Source organism: Elgaria multicarinata, chromosome 12 (genome assembly GCF_023053635.1).
Source record: "Elgaria multicarinata webbii isolate HBS135686 ecotype San Diego chromosome 12, rElgMul1.1.pri, whole genome shotgun sequence".
Lineage (NCBI taxonomy): Eukaryota > Metazoa > Chordata > Lepidosauria > Squamata > Anguidae > Elgaria > Elgaria multicarinata.
In genome coordinates, this window is record NC_086182.1 from 4,054,339 (window position 1) to 4,071,558 (window position 17,220).

The following is a 17,220-nucleotide window of genomic DNA, read 5'->3' on the forward strand; positions in this document are numbered from 1 at the left end:
GTGTTAGCTGCCTTGGATGGTTGAACTTTGAACAAGAAAGGCAGGGTACAAATGCTCTTCATGAATACATGTTTACCATGTCAGCTATGTAGGACCTTCATATTCATACGGGCAGGAGACCTCTCGATACACAATGGTGGGAACAAACAAGAGGGGCTTGCTCTGCTTGTGAGCGTCCCAGGAGTGCAGCAGGATGGCGGCGGCGGCTGAGACGAGAAACAGCACCAGATGGATCTTGGTCTGATCCAGTATGGCTGTGATCATGATTTTATTTATTTATTTATTTATTTATTTATTTATTTATTTATTTACTTATTACATTTCTGTACCGCCCAATAGCTGGAGCTCTTAGGGAGCCCCTCACTCTTAGGGAGGGGCTATAGCTGAGTGTGACAAAGCCCCTGTTTTGCAGGCAGAAGGTCCCAGGTTCAACCTCCAGCTTCTCCAGGCTGGGCTAGGAAAGAACTCCGCCTGAAGCCCTGAAGAGCTATGGCTGCCAGTCAGCGCCGACGATACTGGGCTAGAGGAGCCAATGGTCTGATTCAGTCTAAGGCAGCTTCCTAGGCTCCAAAGACCCATTGGGAAGCAGTCTCTGCAGACTGGGTGCGTAACAATTCTTGGTCTCTGCTCAGCTTTCCAGGTGACTTGGCTGAAGAGGGAAAAGTCAGCTACTTCCTAGAAAGTACACTCAAAAAAAGCATACCAAACACACAGGGCCTGTCAATAGTGTTGGGCATGTGTGCATGATTGGCATATTTCCCTTTAAATACATGGAAATAAGGGCCCGGTCCCTTTGAGGCCGTCAGCTGTATTTTAAAGGAAATCATGAAATTGTCTTTACTTGACTGTGCAGCAACGATGTTGCCAGGGAGGGCGTCTCCACCCAAGGCTTCCAGCGCCTTCACTCCTCCATGCCAGCCGCTAGTGCTCTGGTCCTTCAGCAAATCAGGCTCTGTGGCTCAAGGCTGCCCTCTAGGTTTCACCACCAGCCTGAATACTGTCAGCTGACCCCACAAGGTCATCAGGAACAGGGATGGGTGAATCAGCAACATTCGGACTTGTCCAGCAAGTCCTCTGAGTTCCACCTCAAAGCTCCTTGAGACTCAAGTCTGTATTGGAGAATGAGCTCGGTTTGTTTCTTTTCGCATGAAAACCTGAGCGCATTTTCCTTCACATTTTCCTGAATGTAGGCATCAATTATGCGTATCTTTGAAGTTCCTGCATCCCAAACCCATTGGTTAAAACATATTAGTGTGCATTTTCCAAAAGCACACATTTTTTGTGCACATTTGCCAAATGCACGCATGCTGTCAAGCACATTATTTTGGGTCTGCGAATCACACTGCAAGCTCAGAAATGAAGGTCTTCAACTGCAGATTGCATCCAAGTCCGGAAGGTACGAACTGGGTAAATCCTGATAAAAAATGAACTAAAATGAATTTCTCCTATAAACCTGACATCGTAGAACCATAGAATAGTTGAGTTGGAAGGGGCCTATAAGGCCATTGAGTCCAACCCCCTAAAATCAGTTCTTCCACCTGAGCCACTAATTTCACGGAGAAGCCAAATACTCCTGTGCCTTTCCTTCTTCATCCAGTGGTCGACCTTCAACTACATCATCTGCCTTATGGGCCTGGGCTAGGCTGGAGCTGGTCCCCATTGGTGACCATATGACTGAATTTGCCCGGATTTGCCCAGGTTTTTGATGGCAAATCCGGGAGGGGAAATCCGGATTTTTTTCCAAAGAGCAGCTCAATGGGAATTAACAAAAATGCTTATAACTCCGTCATTTTTTAAGATAAAGACATGAAACTTGGCACAATGGTAGCTCTTAGGAAGGGCTTTAGTCATACCAAATTTGAAACAGATCCGTTCATCCATTGATTTTTTAGGAATTTTTTAAAAATTGAGGTTTTAAAATTATTATTTTTAATACCGTCATTTTTAAAGATAAAGAGATGAAACTTTGCACCATGAAAGGATTTAAGTAGAGCTTTAGCCACACCAAATTTGAAACAGATCCACTCATCCATTGATTTTTTAGGATTTTTTTAAAAAATGAGGTTTTAAAGTTATTATTTTTTAAACTGTCATTTTTAAAGATAAAGAGCTGAAAGTTGGCACCATGATAGCTTTTAGGTAGAGCTTTAGCCATACCAAATTTGAAACAGATCTGGGGCCAGTAGCAAACCCTGTTAACAACAACAGCAGCTTGCAATGAGTGAAGATACAGTCAGAAAAGATATTCGAGGGAAGGGGAGAATGTAACACACAGAGTAGAGCAAAAACTTCAAAGTACAGCAAAACCTACAAAAGTAGGAGTGAGTGAAGTTAATTTCAGATACATTGAATCTCTTCTTTATTTCAGTGATTTTAACATTAAGATGTTATGTAGAACAGATTTGTCTTAAATGTGTGCTGTAAAATCAGACATGTGACCAAGGCTATGTTCGGGTGGGCACGCCCCCTTGGTACTGGACACGCCCCCTTGGGAGGCGACCATGTTGTCCTCCTTTTTGGTTTCCAAAATATGGTCACCCTACCCATTGTGCCTGTCTCTAAGCTTGCCAGAGTCTTAACTGTTGGGCTTCCAGGTAACCCTCCCCAGAGGGTAGCAGAACCCTTTGCCATTTGAGTTCCTATAGCAGTGTTCATCACTGTAAGGCCCAAGGGTGGCTCCCAGTCACCTCTCCACCCCACCCCACCCCACCCCACCCTCTCTCTTTCAGCAACTCCTCACTCTCACCAGGGGCTCTCTAGCTTTGCCGTGTCGTTTACTTTAACAATGGGCTGGGTGCTGTGATCTGGGCTAGCAGAGGAGACTTTGGGGCTTGTCAGCTGTACAGTTGGGGGGGGGGGCTGAAGAGAAGAATGCAGGAGTAATCAGCCAATTAGCTGTGGTGGGGGAGAGGGCCCAAAAGCATAGCGCAACATGATTGACTTGCTGACATGGCGCACTGTGCAGGTGCAGGAGATGAAAGGGAAACTGAATGTGTGGATGAACAAGGACTGGTGCTGGGACATTTTGCAGCACTGGGTAGAGCAGGGCCCTCTCTCAGGGACGAGAAGAAGTTCCATCCCAGTCTAAGGCTCAAGTGAGCCTGTCAGAATTGCCCGGGGACTTGGGGACTGACTGATTAGGGGAAGGAGGAGAGACCCCCAAAAAAGGCCTCCAGCCCAGTCTAGGGCAGGGAATTTCAATTAGTGCCTTAATGGAGCTCCACAAGGAAAATACAATCAGAAAAGGTTCACTATCCTTAAAGATAACTAAGGTGCATTTGGTTGGGCTCTTTTTTTGGAGGGTGAACTTGCTCTGATTTGGGATGAGGAGCAATTGCCACAAAAGATCCCCATCACACCACCACTCCAAAATGAACCCAGTATAAGAGACCCAAGATGGCAGCCTGGCTCAGTCGGTTCAGTTGCAACTTCCCCCAGGCGCAGCAGCCGGGGAGGGGATGGCCTCCCCCACCATAGCTCCGTGTTCTTCACTGCAGGGCTCCAGTCACTGCAGGTGCACCCCTCTGCCTCCCCCTTCCCCCCTCTCTCTCTTTGCCGTAGCCTGCTCATTCTGCAGGGCTCTCTAGGGGGCATCTTCATACAGGGCGTTTTCTTTTCTCCTGTGATTTACCTCTTCTTCCTGTTTTGGATTCTTTTTGGGATTTAAACGGGGTCTTCATACAGCCTGTTTTGCTATTTATGCATAATGCTACATGCCTTTAACAAGGGTGGGTGGAGCGTGGCAGGATGTTATCGGTTGTCCTCCCCTCTCTCGGCGTGAAATGGAACAAGCCTTTGTAAGTTCAGAAGTCTGCGTCTTTTGGGATCCGCCCTCCCCCCCCCCCCATGCAAGTCAGTATTGACCCTGGCCAGATCTATACCATGCAGGATATGATACTTTGAAAATGGCTTGAAAACTGTCTGTGGAGTGTGTCCTGGGCCTCAACAGTTGTCACTACTGTTATGAACCGTTTCAAAGTAGTTGTATAGATCCTGCCAGAGTAAGAGCAACAGCAACACTTCCCCATTTCCCACTGCACATCTGCTTGGGCATTCCTGAAATATGGACCCAGGCAGGAGCGAAATGGCAGAAGGGCGGGAGGAGACACTCCCAACTGATCTTGATGTCAACACTGCACCGCCCGACTCTAAGCAGGGCATAGCACAATGGGAGGATTACACCGGGAGACGATGCCGGCTTCATCGCATGAAAACCACAAAAAATACTGCATTTTCCCCATAACAAGACAACACGTGGAAAGCGGGCAGGGGGGGAGTCATGAGACAACGACAGCATGGCAATGGCGTCGTAGAAAGCCCGCGAGAAGAGCGCACCATCATGATCACACCTGAAGAAAATGCCCGTCTGAAGATGCCCTAGATTTGCCTGTCTACTGAAGGAGGCTTCAGGGCTGGGAGTCATTTTGTAGCACTGAGCCGAGAAAAGAACCAGTCCAGTGCAAGGACCAAGGGAGCCTGTCAGAATTCCCCTGCCTGTCTACTGACTGATGAGGCCTCCATGCTTCAACGATGTAGAGGGGGGTTGGGAGGAGAGGCCTGGTGCATAGTGTCACTGCTTGATGGGGGTGTGTGGAGAGGAGAGACCCCCACAAGTGGCCCTGGCCGTGGTGCCGGGAATCAAGGTTGCTCCTGCTAGAAAGGCAGTGAGGAACACTACCATAAGTCCCTACCATAAGATGTAAGCACCAACATGGCCCCTCCTATTGTGACCTATTTGAAGCTAGCTGTTGCCCGTAAGGCTAGAATGTAAAACAGAACCAAAAAACGTAACAACTGTTGGACTGTTAGATTGGTGGGATATGGGAGGGCTGCTAGACCAAAAATTATAATATGGGGGGGGGATGCGGGCACACAATTAGAACTCGCAAGGCCAGCGCCACAGAGGGTCTCACTCAAATGGGGGAACTTCAGAGAGCTAAAGAGGACTCCTGCTCCCTCAGCCAACCCTTTCCCCCTTGTAAGTAACAGGCCACCTGGATGCCCAAGCGCCTTCACCCGCTCTCTGCCTTGATCCACCTCTTCCCCAAATGGCTGGCCACTGCACATCGGGATCACAGGCTCAAAAGGCTTCAAAGAAGGGCTGGACACAGCACCGGCAAAATTAAGATCACGTGGAGTGAACAAAGAATGCCAAGGTAGCCATTTGTGTGACTTTGGGCGTAGGAATTGCATTTTTAATCAAAGGGGGTCGGAAGGACATTTGCCGGCTATTGCAAATGTAGTATTTTAAGCAGCCTGCAGCTCTCCAGCATTCTGGGGGAAAGGGTTTCCACCTCCATGAACCCACCAGAGTCTGGACTACTATATGGTCCAGTGCAACAGTTCTTTGACAGAAAGGAGTCCATCCCCTGGCTAATTTCCACTCGGAGAGGTAGCCCTTTCCTCTATTCGGCTTTTGCTGCAGGCTGGCAGACGGATTGTAAGGAATCTATGAGGCGTTTGTTCTTCTTCTCCGTGTCGTCCCTGGAACACGTGACGTTTTGAAGCTGACGTTCCAGCTCTGCATTCGTCTTCTTCTGCTCCTCGATCTCTTCATTCAGCTTCACCACTTTAGCCCAGACTTCGTAGTTTTCCTTCTCAAGGCTGAAAAAGAAACAGGAAGCTGCATCAACCAACGACTCTAAGGAGCGGCTGGTCTCCCTGTCACCAAGTGGGAGAGGAAGGAGAAGGGGCAGGAAAGGGCCCTTGCTTTGCCCACCACCCTTCCTAAGCACTAAAGAGAGGCAGAGGCTGTGCAAATCAGCCAACCCCAAGCTGGCTCAGCCAAGCCCAAGCTGGCTTCTCCAGTTCCACCTCATGGGTCGGTCCAATTTCTGCCTGCGACAGATTGGGCGCAGGGTGTGAGTGCGTGCACATAAACATTTGGGTGTATTTTTGTCTGCATTTCCCCAAATGTCCACATCACTTGTGTGCGTTTTTGAGATTTATGCCTCTTTCTCCCACTGATTTAAGCATGTTTGCGCACATTGTTCAAAAGCACACATTTTTTTCCATGTGAGTTTTCAAGCATATGTATTCTGTGAACGCTTTTGTTGTTGTTCTGTGAATCGCACTGCAAGCGCAGCTTGGACTCAGGTCTACGTTTGGTTCTGGGAGGTTGAATTTGCTTCGAAGCCAGGAGCAGCTTCCGGCCAGGCGCTGGCTTCTGAACCAAGACGCTGGGGTTGGGGGGTGGCAGCTTTGGAACAGCGCGCCCAGAAGCCGCTCTAGGAGAGCAACTTCTGGGTGCACCGTTCGGCGCCCTCCTTTGCTTGGCGCTCTAGGCCGCCGCCTGAGCTGCCTCTATGGCAGCGCCAGCCCTGCCTGCAAAGGCTCCATACTGTTTTGCCACTATATTTTGGTGACAAACTTCAATTTTTATTTTTATTTTTTGTGCCCACCAGCATTACAGCACAAATAATGCTGTATTTTATTATATACAGCATATATATACAGCACATACAGTCCCCCGGGGGGGGGGGACATGTTGCCCAAGGGATTCCCATAAGCCAGCCTTCCCCAACCTGCTTCTCCCCAGATGTGTTGGATTACAACTGGCATTGTACTCAGCCAGCATGGCCATTGGCTGCCCTAAGCTGTTCCTAGAAAAGCCACCCATCTGGTTCTGAACATCCAGGCAGCAGATTCATAAGGGGGCGGGGCAGGGGAAGCAGCTCAGCTATTTTGGCATGATGAGCTGACAACTTTCAGTTAGTACCCAGATGGCTCACGTATCTAGGGATTGGCACTTCCAAACTTGCCTGGCTACCCATTCATGGTAATATAACAGATGCAAAAGGATGCAAACCGAACAACTTTATGGTAGTAAGCAAATGTTATTTACTGAAATTCTGGGAAAGGTGGCAAAAACCCTGAATTATTTCTGATGCAGGTTATGAACAGGTGATTTTAAAAACAGAAGTCTTTAGAGAGAAAAAGCAGCAGCAGAGATGTTTACACTACCTCCTAATCTGCTCCTCGTAGTCCTTTTTCTGCGTCTCCATCTCCATTTTCAGACCTGCAATAATCTTCCTAAGCAGCTCAGGGTCCTCTGGAGAGGAACTCTCATCTTCAGGACTAGGATTTGGAACCCCATTTTGACCAGGGGTAGGACTTCCACTTGTCTGAAGCCCCTTCCCAGAATTATCACTAATCTGGGTCAAAGGGCTCTCTTGAGTCTTTTTCCTAGTTTCTGGCACAGAATCACAGATGTTGTCAGTGTTTGACATCTGTGAGAAATTGAGCAACTTAGAAAGTCCCTGCGACAGTGTCCTTTTGTGACCAGCTACAGAAGAAACAGGATTGGGATGGACCGTGGAAGATGATGACCAGAAGTCACTACTGAAAATGTCATTTCGGTCAACGCTTTGGTTCCCTCTGATGGAAGAAGAATTCAGAAAACATTTTCTGTTTGGAAGTGTTTGAGTTCTTTTCCGAGACTGTACTGTACATGTTCCCAGAATGCCTTTGGGCTGTAGCTCCCCATTATCTTCCTCTGATGTATCTGACCCACCAGCTAATTTGGAGCTGGAAGCTTCTAGATCATCTTTCTGAAAAGAAAGCCAGATATGTTAAAACATCTTCCTTCAATTGACTATAGAATAAATGCAGTGGAGTCATCATCATCATCATTTATTATACGATCACAGACCCAATGAAAGACATCATTAAGACAGTAAAAACACAATCATTAAATCATTATGCTGAAAGCAGAGAAAATTATTAAAACATAATACGCATGTTTAAAATATCTTAACATAGTTAAAACACCTGAGACAAAGGGGGGGGGGGGGGGAAATGAAAACAACAACTTGAAATAGAAGTTGCAATTACATTGGGGAAGATGTCTTACGAGTACTTTGTACAGAGAAAAGGACCCCGGCCACGGCCTCTGTTGTTGATTTGTTCATCCCTGCCAGGAAGTATTCCAAATACTGCTCAGAGGACCTTCCGGGGCATTTCCTCATGATAGGGCCAAGAAGTCTATTTCGTGCCTCCCTGTGGAGGCTGCATTAAAAAAAAAAAAGCCCTAACGATTCAACTGCTTCATCACCACAACCACACGAGCGATCCTCATATGGGGTGCAGTGGAGTCCACCTAGTCCAGCACTCTGCTCACACAGTGGCCAACCAGTTGACGACTAGGAACCCACAAGCAGAACAAGTCTATATAAGCTTACTGCCTCTGATACTGGCACATAACCATCAGGGCTAGTAGCCATGGGTAGCCTTCTCCTCCAGGTATTTATCCAACCCCCTTTTAAAGCCATCCAAATGGGTGGCCATCACTACATCTACATCTTGTGGTGGCGAATTCCACAGTGTGATGAAGTCCTTCCTTTTACCTGTCCCTAATCTCCCACCAATCAGCTTCATAGGATCATAGAATCATAGAATAGCAGAGTTGGAAGGGGCCTACAAGGCCATCGAGTCCAACCCCCTGCTCACTGCAGGAATCCACCCTAAAGCATCCCTGACAGATGCTTGTCCAGCTGCCTCTTGAAGGCCTCTAGTGTGGGAGAGCCCACTACCTCACCAGGCAACTGATTCCATTGTCGTACTGCTCTAACAGTCAGGATGACCTCATTGGGTTCTAGTAGCTCCTTTAGAGTTCTTGGAATGCTCCTTTAAAGTTCTGACTGGGTCTGTCTGAAACCTGGAGCAGATTCACCAGCCTCCATTAGACAAATGCAATTCAATGCGGGGTGGTTGGGGGAGACCTGTTGATTGCTTCTGTATCTGCCCCCTTCATGTATAAAGTGGGGCTTTAGGGAAGTGTCTAACTTTAACATTAAAAGGTGGAGCTAACCCCTTCCTAGGCATTTCCCCCCAAGCCCGACTCCTATCCTGGAAAGGAGATTAGGAGGGCATCTACACGTCGTACTGAAGGCGCTTGCGTGCGCCTCCAGTGCGCCCCCCAAACGATTGTGTAGATCCTGCAGAAGAGACGGAGGAAGAGGTGGAGGGGGGGGGCGGCGGCGGCGGCCCCGCATCGCCCCTCGCGAGGAGGAATGGCTCCGAGTGATTGACATCGTTGGGGCCTAGAGCGCCCTTGCTGCCGCCGCCCACCTCCCCGCCGGCCTCCTGCTGCCGACGAAAGAGCCACCCGGGGCAGAAGAAGGCGGGGCGGCGGCTTATTCCGCCGAGCTCTTTCGCCAGCAGCAGGAGGCCGGCGGGGAGGTGGGCGGCGGCAGCAAGGATGCTCTAGGCCCCAACGATGTCAATCACTCGGAGCCGTTCCTCCTCGCGAGGGGCGATGCGGGGCTGCCGCTGCCTCCGCCTCTTCCTCCGTCTCTTCTGCAGGATCTACACAATCGTTTGGGGGGCGCACTGGAGGCGCACGCAAGCGCCTTCAGTACGACGTGTAGATCCGCTCTGGGAGAAACATGCCAGAAGGAGAGAGGAAAGGGAATTTCAGCAGGTGCCATTTGTATGCCTGCAGCACCTGGTGAAATTCCCTCTTCATCACAACAGTTAAAGCTGCAGGAGACCTGCCCTCTTTCATCTCTGGTCACTCTCATATAGCTCCTGCAGCTTTAACTGTGGTGATGAAGAGGAAATTTCACCAGGTGCTGCAGGCATACAAATGGCACCTGCTGGAATTCTTTTTTCAATATAACAAAGATACAGGAGCCCTGTCCTCCTTTTCGTATGGTCACCCTACCTAAGTCGCTGTCAGCCTCAACCACGCAGCTGCCACATGGGGATCATTATAATGGCCTTTTTTACAGGGCAGTTGGACAGTTTACTGAGATGAAGTATGGGAAGAAAGTTGGACCCTTGAAGTATTCTATATCAGCTTTCCCCAACCTGGTGCCCATCATCCTCAGTCAGCATGCACAGTGCCCTTGCTAACTGGGGATGGTGGAAGTTGTAGTCCAACATGTCTGGAGGGCCCCACATCAATGATGATGATGACAGCTGTTCCCAAACATTCTCCAGTTTCAGTTTTTGTATAGAAACAACCATTTTCAATGAGGCAGAAATGGTTTCGATGAGGAAGAAATACTCCCCTTTTCTGCATCTGGGTGATCCCAGCCCATGGGGAAAGCATGCAGTCAACAGGATGACATCACAGTGCCAATCAGATTTGGCTGATACCACTAAAGGCTGGTGTGAGCAATGTAAATAATTTACACTACCATTTCTCAAAGAATGCTGAATCATCATCAAAAAAAGGGGGGTTGTTTTGTAGCACTTTCAAAAAGGTTTGCAAAATCCTGGTGAAGTTTCGGCTCAGCTCATACTGTTACTAATGCTCTCACTTACTATTAGGATATATAGAGTTATGGGATTACCTCCTGGTGTCCTCCAAAGGCAATCCCATAACTCTGAACTGGGCAACTTTGAGCTCAACGTAAATTAGAATCATAGAATCATAGAATAGCAGAGTTGGAAGGGGCCTATAAGGCCATCCAGTCCAACCCCCTGCTCAATGCAGGAATCCACCCTAAAGCATACGTTACAGATGGTTCTCCAGCTGCCTCTTGAAGGCCTCTAATTCATGCAGGGCATCCCAGAGAAAGCGCTATTCAGAAGTCCCCTGCTGCAGACTCCACCCACTTTTGCCTCTGGTGTCAACCACCTTCAGATCTGTCCCCCCAAGCCAAGTGATTTTTCCTGTGGGTCAACAGCCCCTTCATAGGAAAAGTTTCCCCACCCCTTGCATTTGCACATTTCATCCCTTCTTTGTTTACCCAGAATCACGGAATCAGTCAGAGGGTGAAGCCAAAGGTCTCACACCCACCTCAGTCACAGTGAGAGTAAATTTACCCTATGAACCATGGTAGGAGAACATATGGCCCTCCAGATGTTTCTTGACTTCAACCCCCGTCAACCCCTCATCATTGGTAAGAACGTCCCATCAGCCAGGGCTCGTAGGAGTTGCAGTCCAACATGTTTCCTATCCCTGATGCAAACAATACTTTGAGCACCCCCAAGGGCTCTTATGGATATGTAGAGTTGAGCTTTGAAGATCAGGACCAACGCTTGTGATTTCCACCCATGACAAATCCATGTGCGGTCCACCCTAGCAGCATTATAATGCTTACAGTATTGCAGGACAGGGCTGTAGAACCTGTTTTGCAATATTTCTGCCACTCCCACTGCCCGCTGCATACCTTTCTCCTCCTCCTCGTGTTCCCTGCTCTCCCTTTGCACTGCTTTTTATGGGACTTGCAGAAGGAAGGAAGGAAACAAAAACAACACCAACAATGGTACCCCCCTCTCCCACCTCCTCCTCCTCTGACATCTGTGCGTGCGTGCTTGTGTGTGTGAGGCTATTTTTGACTGCACATATACACGTATGGAACTGTGCAGCTGTGATTTACCACACCATTCATTTTTAAACCTCCACTGCTGTGCACCACTGAAGGTGGGCATGCAGTCAAAGGACTCAAAAAAAGAGAGGAAAAAGGAACTTGAAATGGCAGCATTTCCACCCACCACCCACCACATTTACCCTGCAATTGCAGCAATATACCGAGGCAAGTCATGCGTTTGCACTATGAACAGGGCCTTCCAACCTCTTACTTCTCCAGCAATTACAACAATACAATTTTTTGTATGGCGCTTGATCTCGTTACAAACACGGCAGAAACTGTGCTGATTTATTAGTGTGTTCCCCCATTAGTACGTGGCGCAGAGCGGTAAAGCAGCAGTTTCTGCAGCTGAAACTCTCCCCACGGCCTGAGTTCGATCCCAGCAGAAGCTGGTTTCAGGCAGCCGGCTCGGATCGACTCAGCCTTCCATCCTTCCGAGGTCGGTAAAATGAGTACCCAGTTAGCTGGGGGAAAGGTAATAACAGCCGGGGAAGGCAACGGCAAACCACCCTGCTATAAGGCCTGCAAAGAAAACATCAATGAAAGCTGGCGTTCCCCCAAGAGTCAGTAATGACTCAGTGCTTGCACGAGAGGTTGCTTTCCTTTCCCTTTCCCCCCAGAGCAACAACTGCATTTTGAAACTAATATGACTCACCCACAAAAAGGGCTCTACCGTAAATCCTCCTCAAGTGAATAATTCCTAGTGCCCCGCTGAGGATCAGATGATAGGAATGAGGGGTAGAGATGTACGTCATCAGTATGCTGATGATACCTCAGTCCAAAACCCCAATGTTCTTGTCCAGCAGTTTCACATAGGTGCGAAAAACCACTGGAGCCAAAATGGAACCCAACTGGCACTCCAGAATGCTTATTCATTTCCAAGCACACTTCAAAGTACTAGTTATGACCTATAAAGCCCTATAGCTGTTGCAGCCAGGGTACTCAAAGGACTGCTTTCTTCTGTAGGAATCTGCACAAAGGTCCTGCCAGTCTGAGGTAAAATTAGCAGTGTCATGAGACAAGACCCTTTTTGATAGCTTCCCCAATATTATCAAATTCCCATCTTTGTTTTGTGAGGCCTTTGGCTTAAAGTGATTTTTTAAAAAATCTTTCATTTGCTGTTGAAAAGTTTTTGCTGCAACTCCCCCCGCCCACCGCTTTGCTTTATTTATCTTTCAACACATTTACTGCTATATGCATGGATTTTAAAAAAAAATTATATTGATGGTTTTATTATGTAAGCATTTTGAAGGTCTTTCCTGGAGAAAGGCAGTCTAAAAATATTAATGTCAGTTAATTAAATTTACACCACCCTGAGCTCTATAGAGGATGTGTTGGCTACAAATATAATACATATATGTCTAAAATCATGCTTCTGCAAGCATGTACATGCACACACACATTCATACTCACACTCATATCCATGTTTAAAGACTCAATGAGACACTCACTGTTTGGCAGAGGCTTCTGTTCTCTCCTCTGGAGGTTAGCGGTCTTTGTACAGCATCCCAGCCAACTGAGCTGCGTGCCACCGGGGCCTTCTTGGAATCACTCTTCTGGAGAGGTGGAGATGGAACCACATCTCTGGAGACAGGAAAGAGTTTTGCATGGTCACTGATCATCACCGTCATCACTTTCTGGATCTGGGGAGTACCTGCAGGAGAAAAAAAGAGTTAGTCTAAGAGTCTGTAACTGGCCCAAAACCCCGCAGTGAGCATCATGGCTGAGTAGGGACTAGGACCCAGATCTCCTGAATCCTAATTCAACCACTACACCACACTGGATTATTTATAAGCTACTAGTGAACAAACCCAGGTTTGCATGGGTGGAAATAGCTGTTTGATACAACAAAGTCTTAAGAACATAAGAATATAAGAAGTGCCCTGCTGGATCAGACCAAGGGTCCATCTAGTCCAGCACTCTGTGGCCAACCAGCCATCAGCCAGGGATGAACAAGCAGGACATGGTGCAACAGCACCCTCTCACCCATGTTCACCAGCAACTGGCGCAAATAGGCTTACTGCCTCGAATACTGGAGATAGCACACATCTCTAGTAGCCATTGATAGCCTTCAAGCAACGTTACGCATCACACCTCTCATAATAGTCACAGGGTCCTCCATCTTTGGGCGGATGAGGTTCACGCCAAATACTGTTGCCAGGTTCTCCACGCTCATTTTGTTGGTGGTTGAACTCTGCTGGACTTCATACAGGAACCTGCCAGAATCCAAGGGCAAAGAATGAAAATGGAGGAACTGCCACCAGTTGTAGGTCCATAGTTCTCAAAAACTCTCTGCTATAGTGATGTACTTGCTGTCCTTGCCCCAACCTTCATGCATCCAAGTCCCCTCTTCAAAAACTGGGTGTACAAATTGAGTGATGAATATCTATGAGAGTTGGGATGTGTACATCATGTGCAGGCCCTCACAGAGGCAGCACCTTAAACACATGATGTTCCAGGATTCAGGTTCCCTCCCCAACTACCCCAATGACTTCACCCAACACATTCACTTAATGCATTAATTGCCATTCACATAATGCTCATGTGTTCACCCAGCACATCGACTTTATAAACCGAGATTAAATCTGCACAGAACTTGAAGGAACTATTTCCATATGTGCTTGTCTGCTGCATATCTGTCATCGAACTCTAGGCCTTTTGCAAAGGATTCTGGTACATGCTCTCGGGTATACACTACCTTCATAGAAGGCATTAACTGGGCCTGCTGGTCCTTCACTATCAACCTGCATGAACTGAGAGTGTGACCTTGAAGATACTCAATAACACTCCCTCATGGCTGCCCACATCAGGGGTAGGACCATAATGGTGGGTAAGTAGTCGTCTTGGGAAGCTTGTCTGCTATTACCAATCTAATTATGAAGCAACCCCTGATAGCATTCTGTGGAACCCCAGGATTTTCTGGAATGCAGCTTGAACGCAATCACAACAGGCAACGTGGAGCTCTATAATATGCCAAACACTGTTCTTAACTGTAAAGCTGTGGAACCAGCTACCTAGGGAGGTTGTGGGCTCTCCCACATTAGAGGCCTTCAAGAGGCAGCTGGACAGCCATCTGCATTAAGATGGATTCCTGCATTGAGCAGGGGGTTGGACTCGATGGCCTTAGAGGCCCCTTCCAACTCTACTATTCTATGATTCTCAGCCTTGGGAAATGTTCTAGGGGAAAGGGGATACGGAAAGCCCAAGGGGGTGGGCAAAGTATGTTGCCACTTCCATTCCAAGCCCCCACCCCAGCTTTCCCTCTTCAACAATCAGTCATTATTCGGTGCCCAGAGAGCATGCTTAGTGCTCATTGAGATGTTTTCCGTGTTTCCTAACTCTAAGGGAGGTTTTCTGTAAAGACTTTTCATTCTTTTGCAGACTTTGGGTTTCCCTGAGTCTGCTGATACCTCCCTCTTGAGCATGGGTGATGCCATTTTGGCTGCATACAGGAAATAGAGGGAACTATGCAGTGGTGTAGTGATACATTTTGAAGTGCACGTGCTCATGGGAACACTCTCAATAACTATGTCCCAAAGCAGAATTCAAAAATGAAGGCAGCTGAGTTGATCTGTGTGTGTGTGTGTGTGCATGTGTGCCTTTTGTAGATCATACAAGACCAAGCCCCTGCCCAAATACTTTGCATTACAATAGGGATAGCTCACAAAAATGGGTACTTGGCAGATTACTTGATTAATTAAATTTCTTTACTGCCTAATCACTGTAGTTCTCTGAGCAGTTCATGACAATTATCGTTCCTGCTAATCAAAAGGTAACAGTGCTTTGACTCTGTGAGCCCTGTGAACCAGTACTAGGGTTGGCCGGCCATTGAAAATCTGTCCCTTTTGGGGCTCAATGGTTTCCCGCTGCCCACCTGGCCTTCATCTGTGAGCTGCAAACCCAAGCCAGGGAACTTTTTGCAGTTCTCTTCCTTCTCATCGATAGAAATGTGCGCAAAAGGCCAGAATTTGCTCAAATTGTGCGAATTGCACCCACAATTTATGCAACTTTTTATTGAGAAGAAAAACCACACAAACCAGAAAATCCGTGAGTTGGCTGGACTCCCTGCAGCTTGGGTCGGGCCAGCTCACAGAGAAGCAAGCCAAAGTCTGGGGGTGGATGGATTCTACCAACATCTGTAGCCACTACACAGCTGGAATTATGTTGGCAGAGTCTTGCCACTGCACGATGCAGATGCCACAAATCAGAATAGCAATGGACACACCCTAATTCTCTACCAGGAGGGCAGTTTTGAACTTGGCAATGTTTCTGTTCTCCAGTTTAAAATGGTGAGCTCCTAATGCATCAATGAAGAACCTACCGGCAGATGTAACTGAGAAGGTTATAACTGTCTCGGGGTAAGAGAGCCAACTGCTTTACTAGCTGCTGATGACCCTAGAAGAATATAAAGATGGCTTTTCAATTGTCACAAACATTTCTTGCTAGCATAAAACTCCATCAACATCTGCATTATGACATTGGGGGCATTTTAAAACCAAAAACGTCTGGCAAATGGAAACCAGAGAAGTTGCACTGAGTGGTGCATTTATAGACAGAGAAACTTGGCACTCTAGCGTTAGACCATAAGTCACCTGTTAACCTTCACTATTTATTTATTACATTTTTATCCCACCTTTTTTCCTCCAAGGAACCCAATACATAATCCTCCTCCTCCTGTCCATTTTATCCTTATAACAACAACCCTGTGAGGTAGTTTGGACTGAAAGTCTGCGACTGGCCCAAAGTAACCCAGGGAGCTTCCATGGCTGAGTAGGGACTAGAACCCGGATCTCCCAACTCCCAGTCCAACACTCTAACCACTGCACCACACTGTCTCTCTCTGCTAGGGCTAGCCTTGCTCCTTCGAATATTTTCAGAGTGGGGATCTCTGGTGGAGCTTATGAAGGGAGCCTCCCCTCCAAAATGTTCCAAGGGGTCTGACCAGGCCAGAGCTCAATTCGTGGTTAAAACAAAGCAAGTGCAGAAACTAGCAGTTCATGGACAGAAGCAAAAAGAGAGGCAAAACCTCAAAATAGTACTGGAAATAAATGCCTGATATGCTTCGGTAAAGACCTTCAGGGGCATAAGAATACCGTTTTTGGATTAAGACAATGTTTATTGGAGGATAATTATTACTGAAGTTTGAACAAAACTCTTTGGAAAAAGAAGGGGACTCCACTCTTTCGATTTGAAGTTTGCAACTTCAAGGGAGCTTCCTTTGGAATGCAGAAAGCAGCTTCAAAGCGACCATTTTTGTCAGGGAGAAAAAGAGTTAAACGCCTCCTCTCCCACATCTATGGTGCTGAGGTTGCTCAGCCTTCCCCACGGACTGCTGTGATTGGGGCGGGGGGAACCCACACTCCCTTTGCTTTTAGAGAGGGTATGAAGACACATCTTTATGATTTAGCCTTTTCAATTTCATAGTCAATAACTTAATGTTTTCTTGTTTTAAAGACCCAATACAGGAGGCAGCAGCTGAAAATATCGAACAAAAATGATGCACACAACTAACTGCTAGGCACATAACAAATTGAAGAATTGGAGGGGGAGGGTGGTTTTTATCCTATATATATATACTATGATAGAAAAACATCTATACAAGTTGTTTAACATAGCTTGAACAGGCTGCACTAGCTGAATAGAAATGTTTTTTATAAACAGAACAAATGATCAAATAACGAGCTACAGGCCTCCGGTTCTTTTAACCTGTTTTGCAAAATGCTTCTTCAGAGTATTTCAACTGTTAGCACCATCACAAAGCTGCTGCTGTGGGTGAATGGAAGGACGTTAGAATCCATTTCTCAATTCCAAAATGACATATTTAGTCCTTCAAACATAGGTTCACTTAAAGTCCGGGCCGAAAAATGCAAAGCTTCAGAAGTGGAGAGTTCCTAAGAAG

General features: G+C 47.2%; 1 protein-coding gene across 1 annotated transcript in view; it reads right to left on the reverse strand.

The window, feature by feature from the left end:
* Nucleotides 1-5,163: 5,163 nt before the first annotated feature.
* Nucleotides 5,164-17,220, reverse strand: part of ARHGAP25 (Rho GTPase activating protein 25) — a 52,248-nt gene continuing 40,191 nt past the window's right edge. Inside the window, exons 7-11 of the mRNA XM_063139371.1 lie at nt 15,643-15,716; nt 13,416-13,537; nt 12,773-12,975; nt 6,964-7,550; nt 5,164-5,604 (exon numbers count right to left, since the gene is read on the reverse strand). Coding sequence (XP_062995441.1) covers nt 5,406-5,604; nt 6,964-7,550; nt 12,773-12,975; nt 13,416-13,537; nt 15,643-15,716 — 1,185 coding nt within the window. The 3' untranslated portion in view covers nt 5,164-5,405. The remainder of the gene's footprint in view (nt 5,605-6,963; nt 7,551-12,772; nt 12,976-13,415; nt 13,538-15,642; nt 15,717-17,220) is intronic.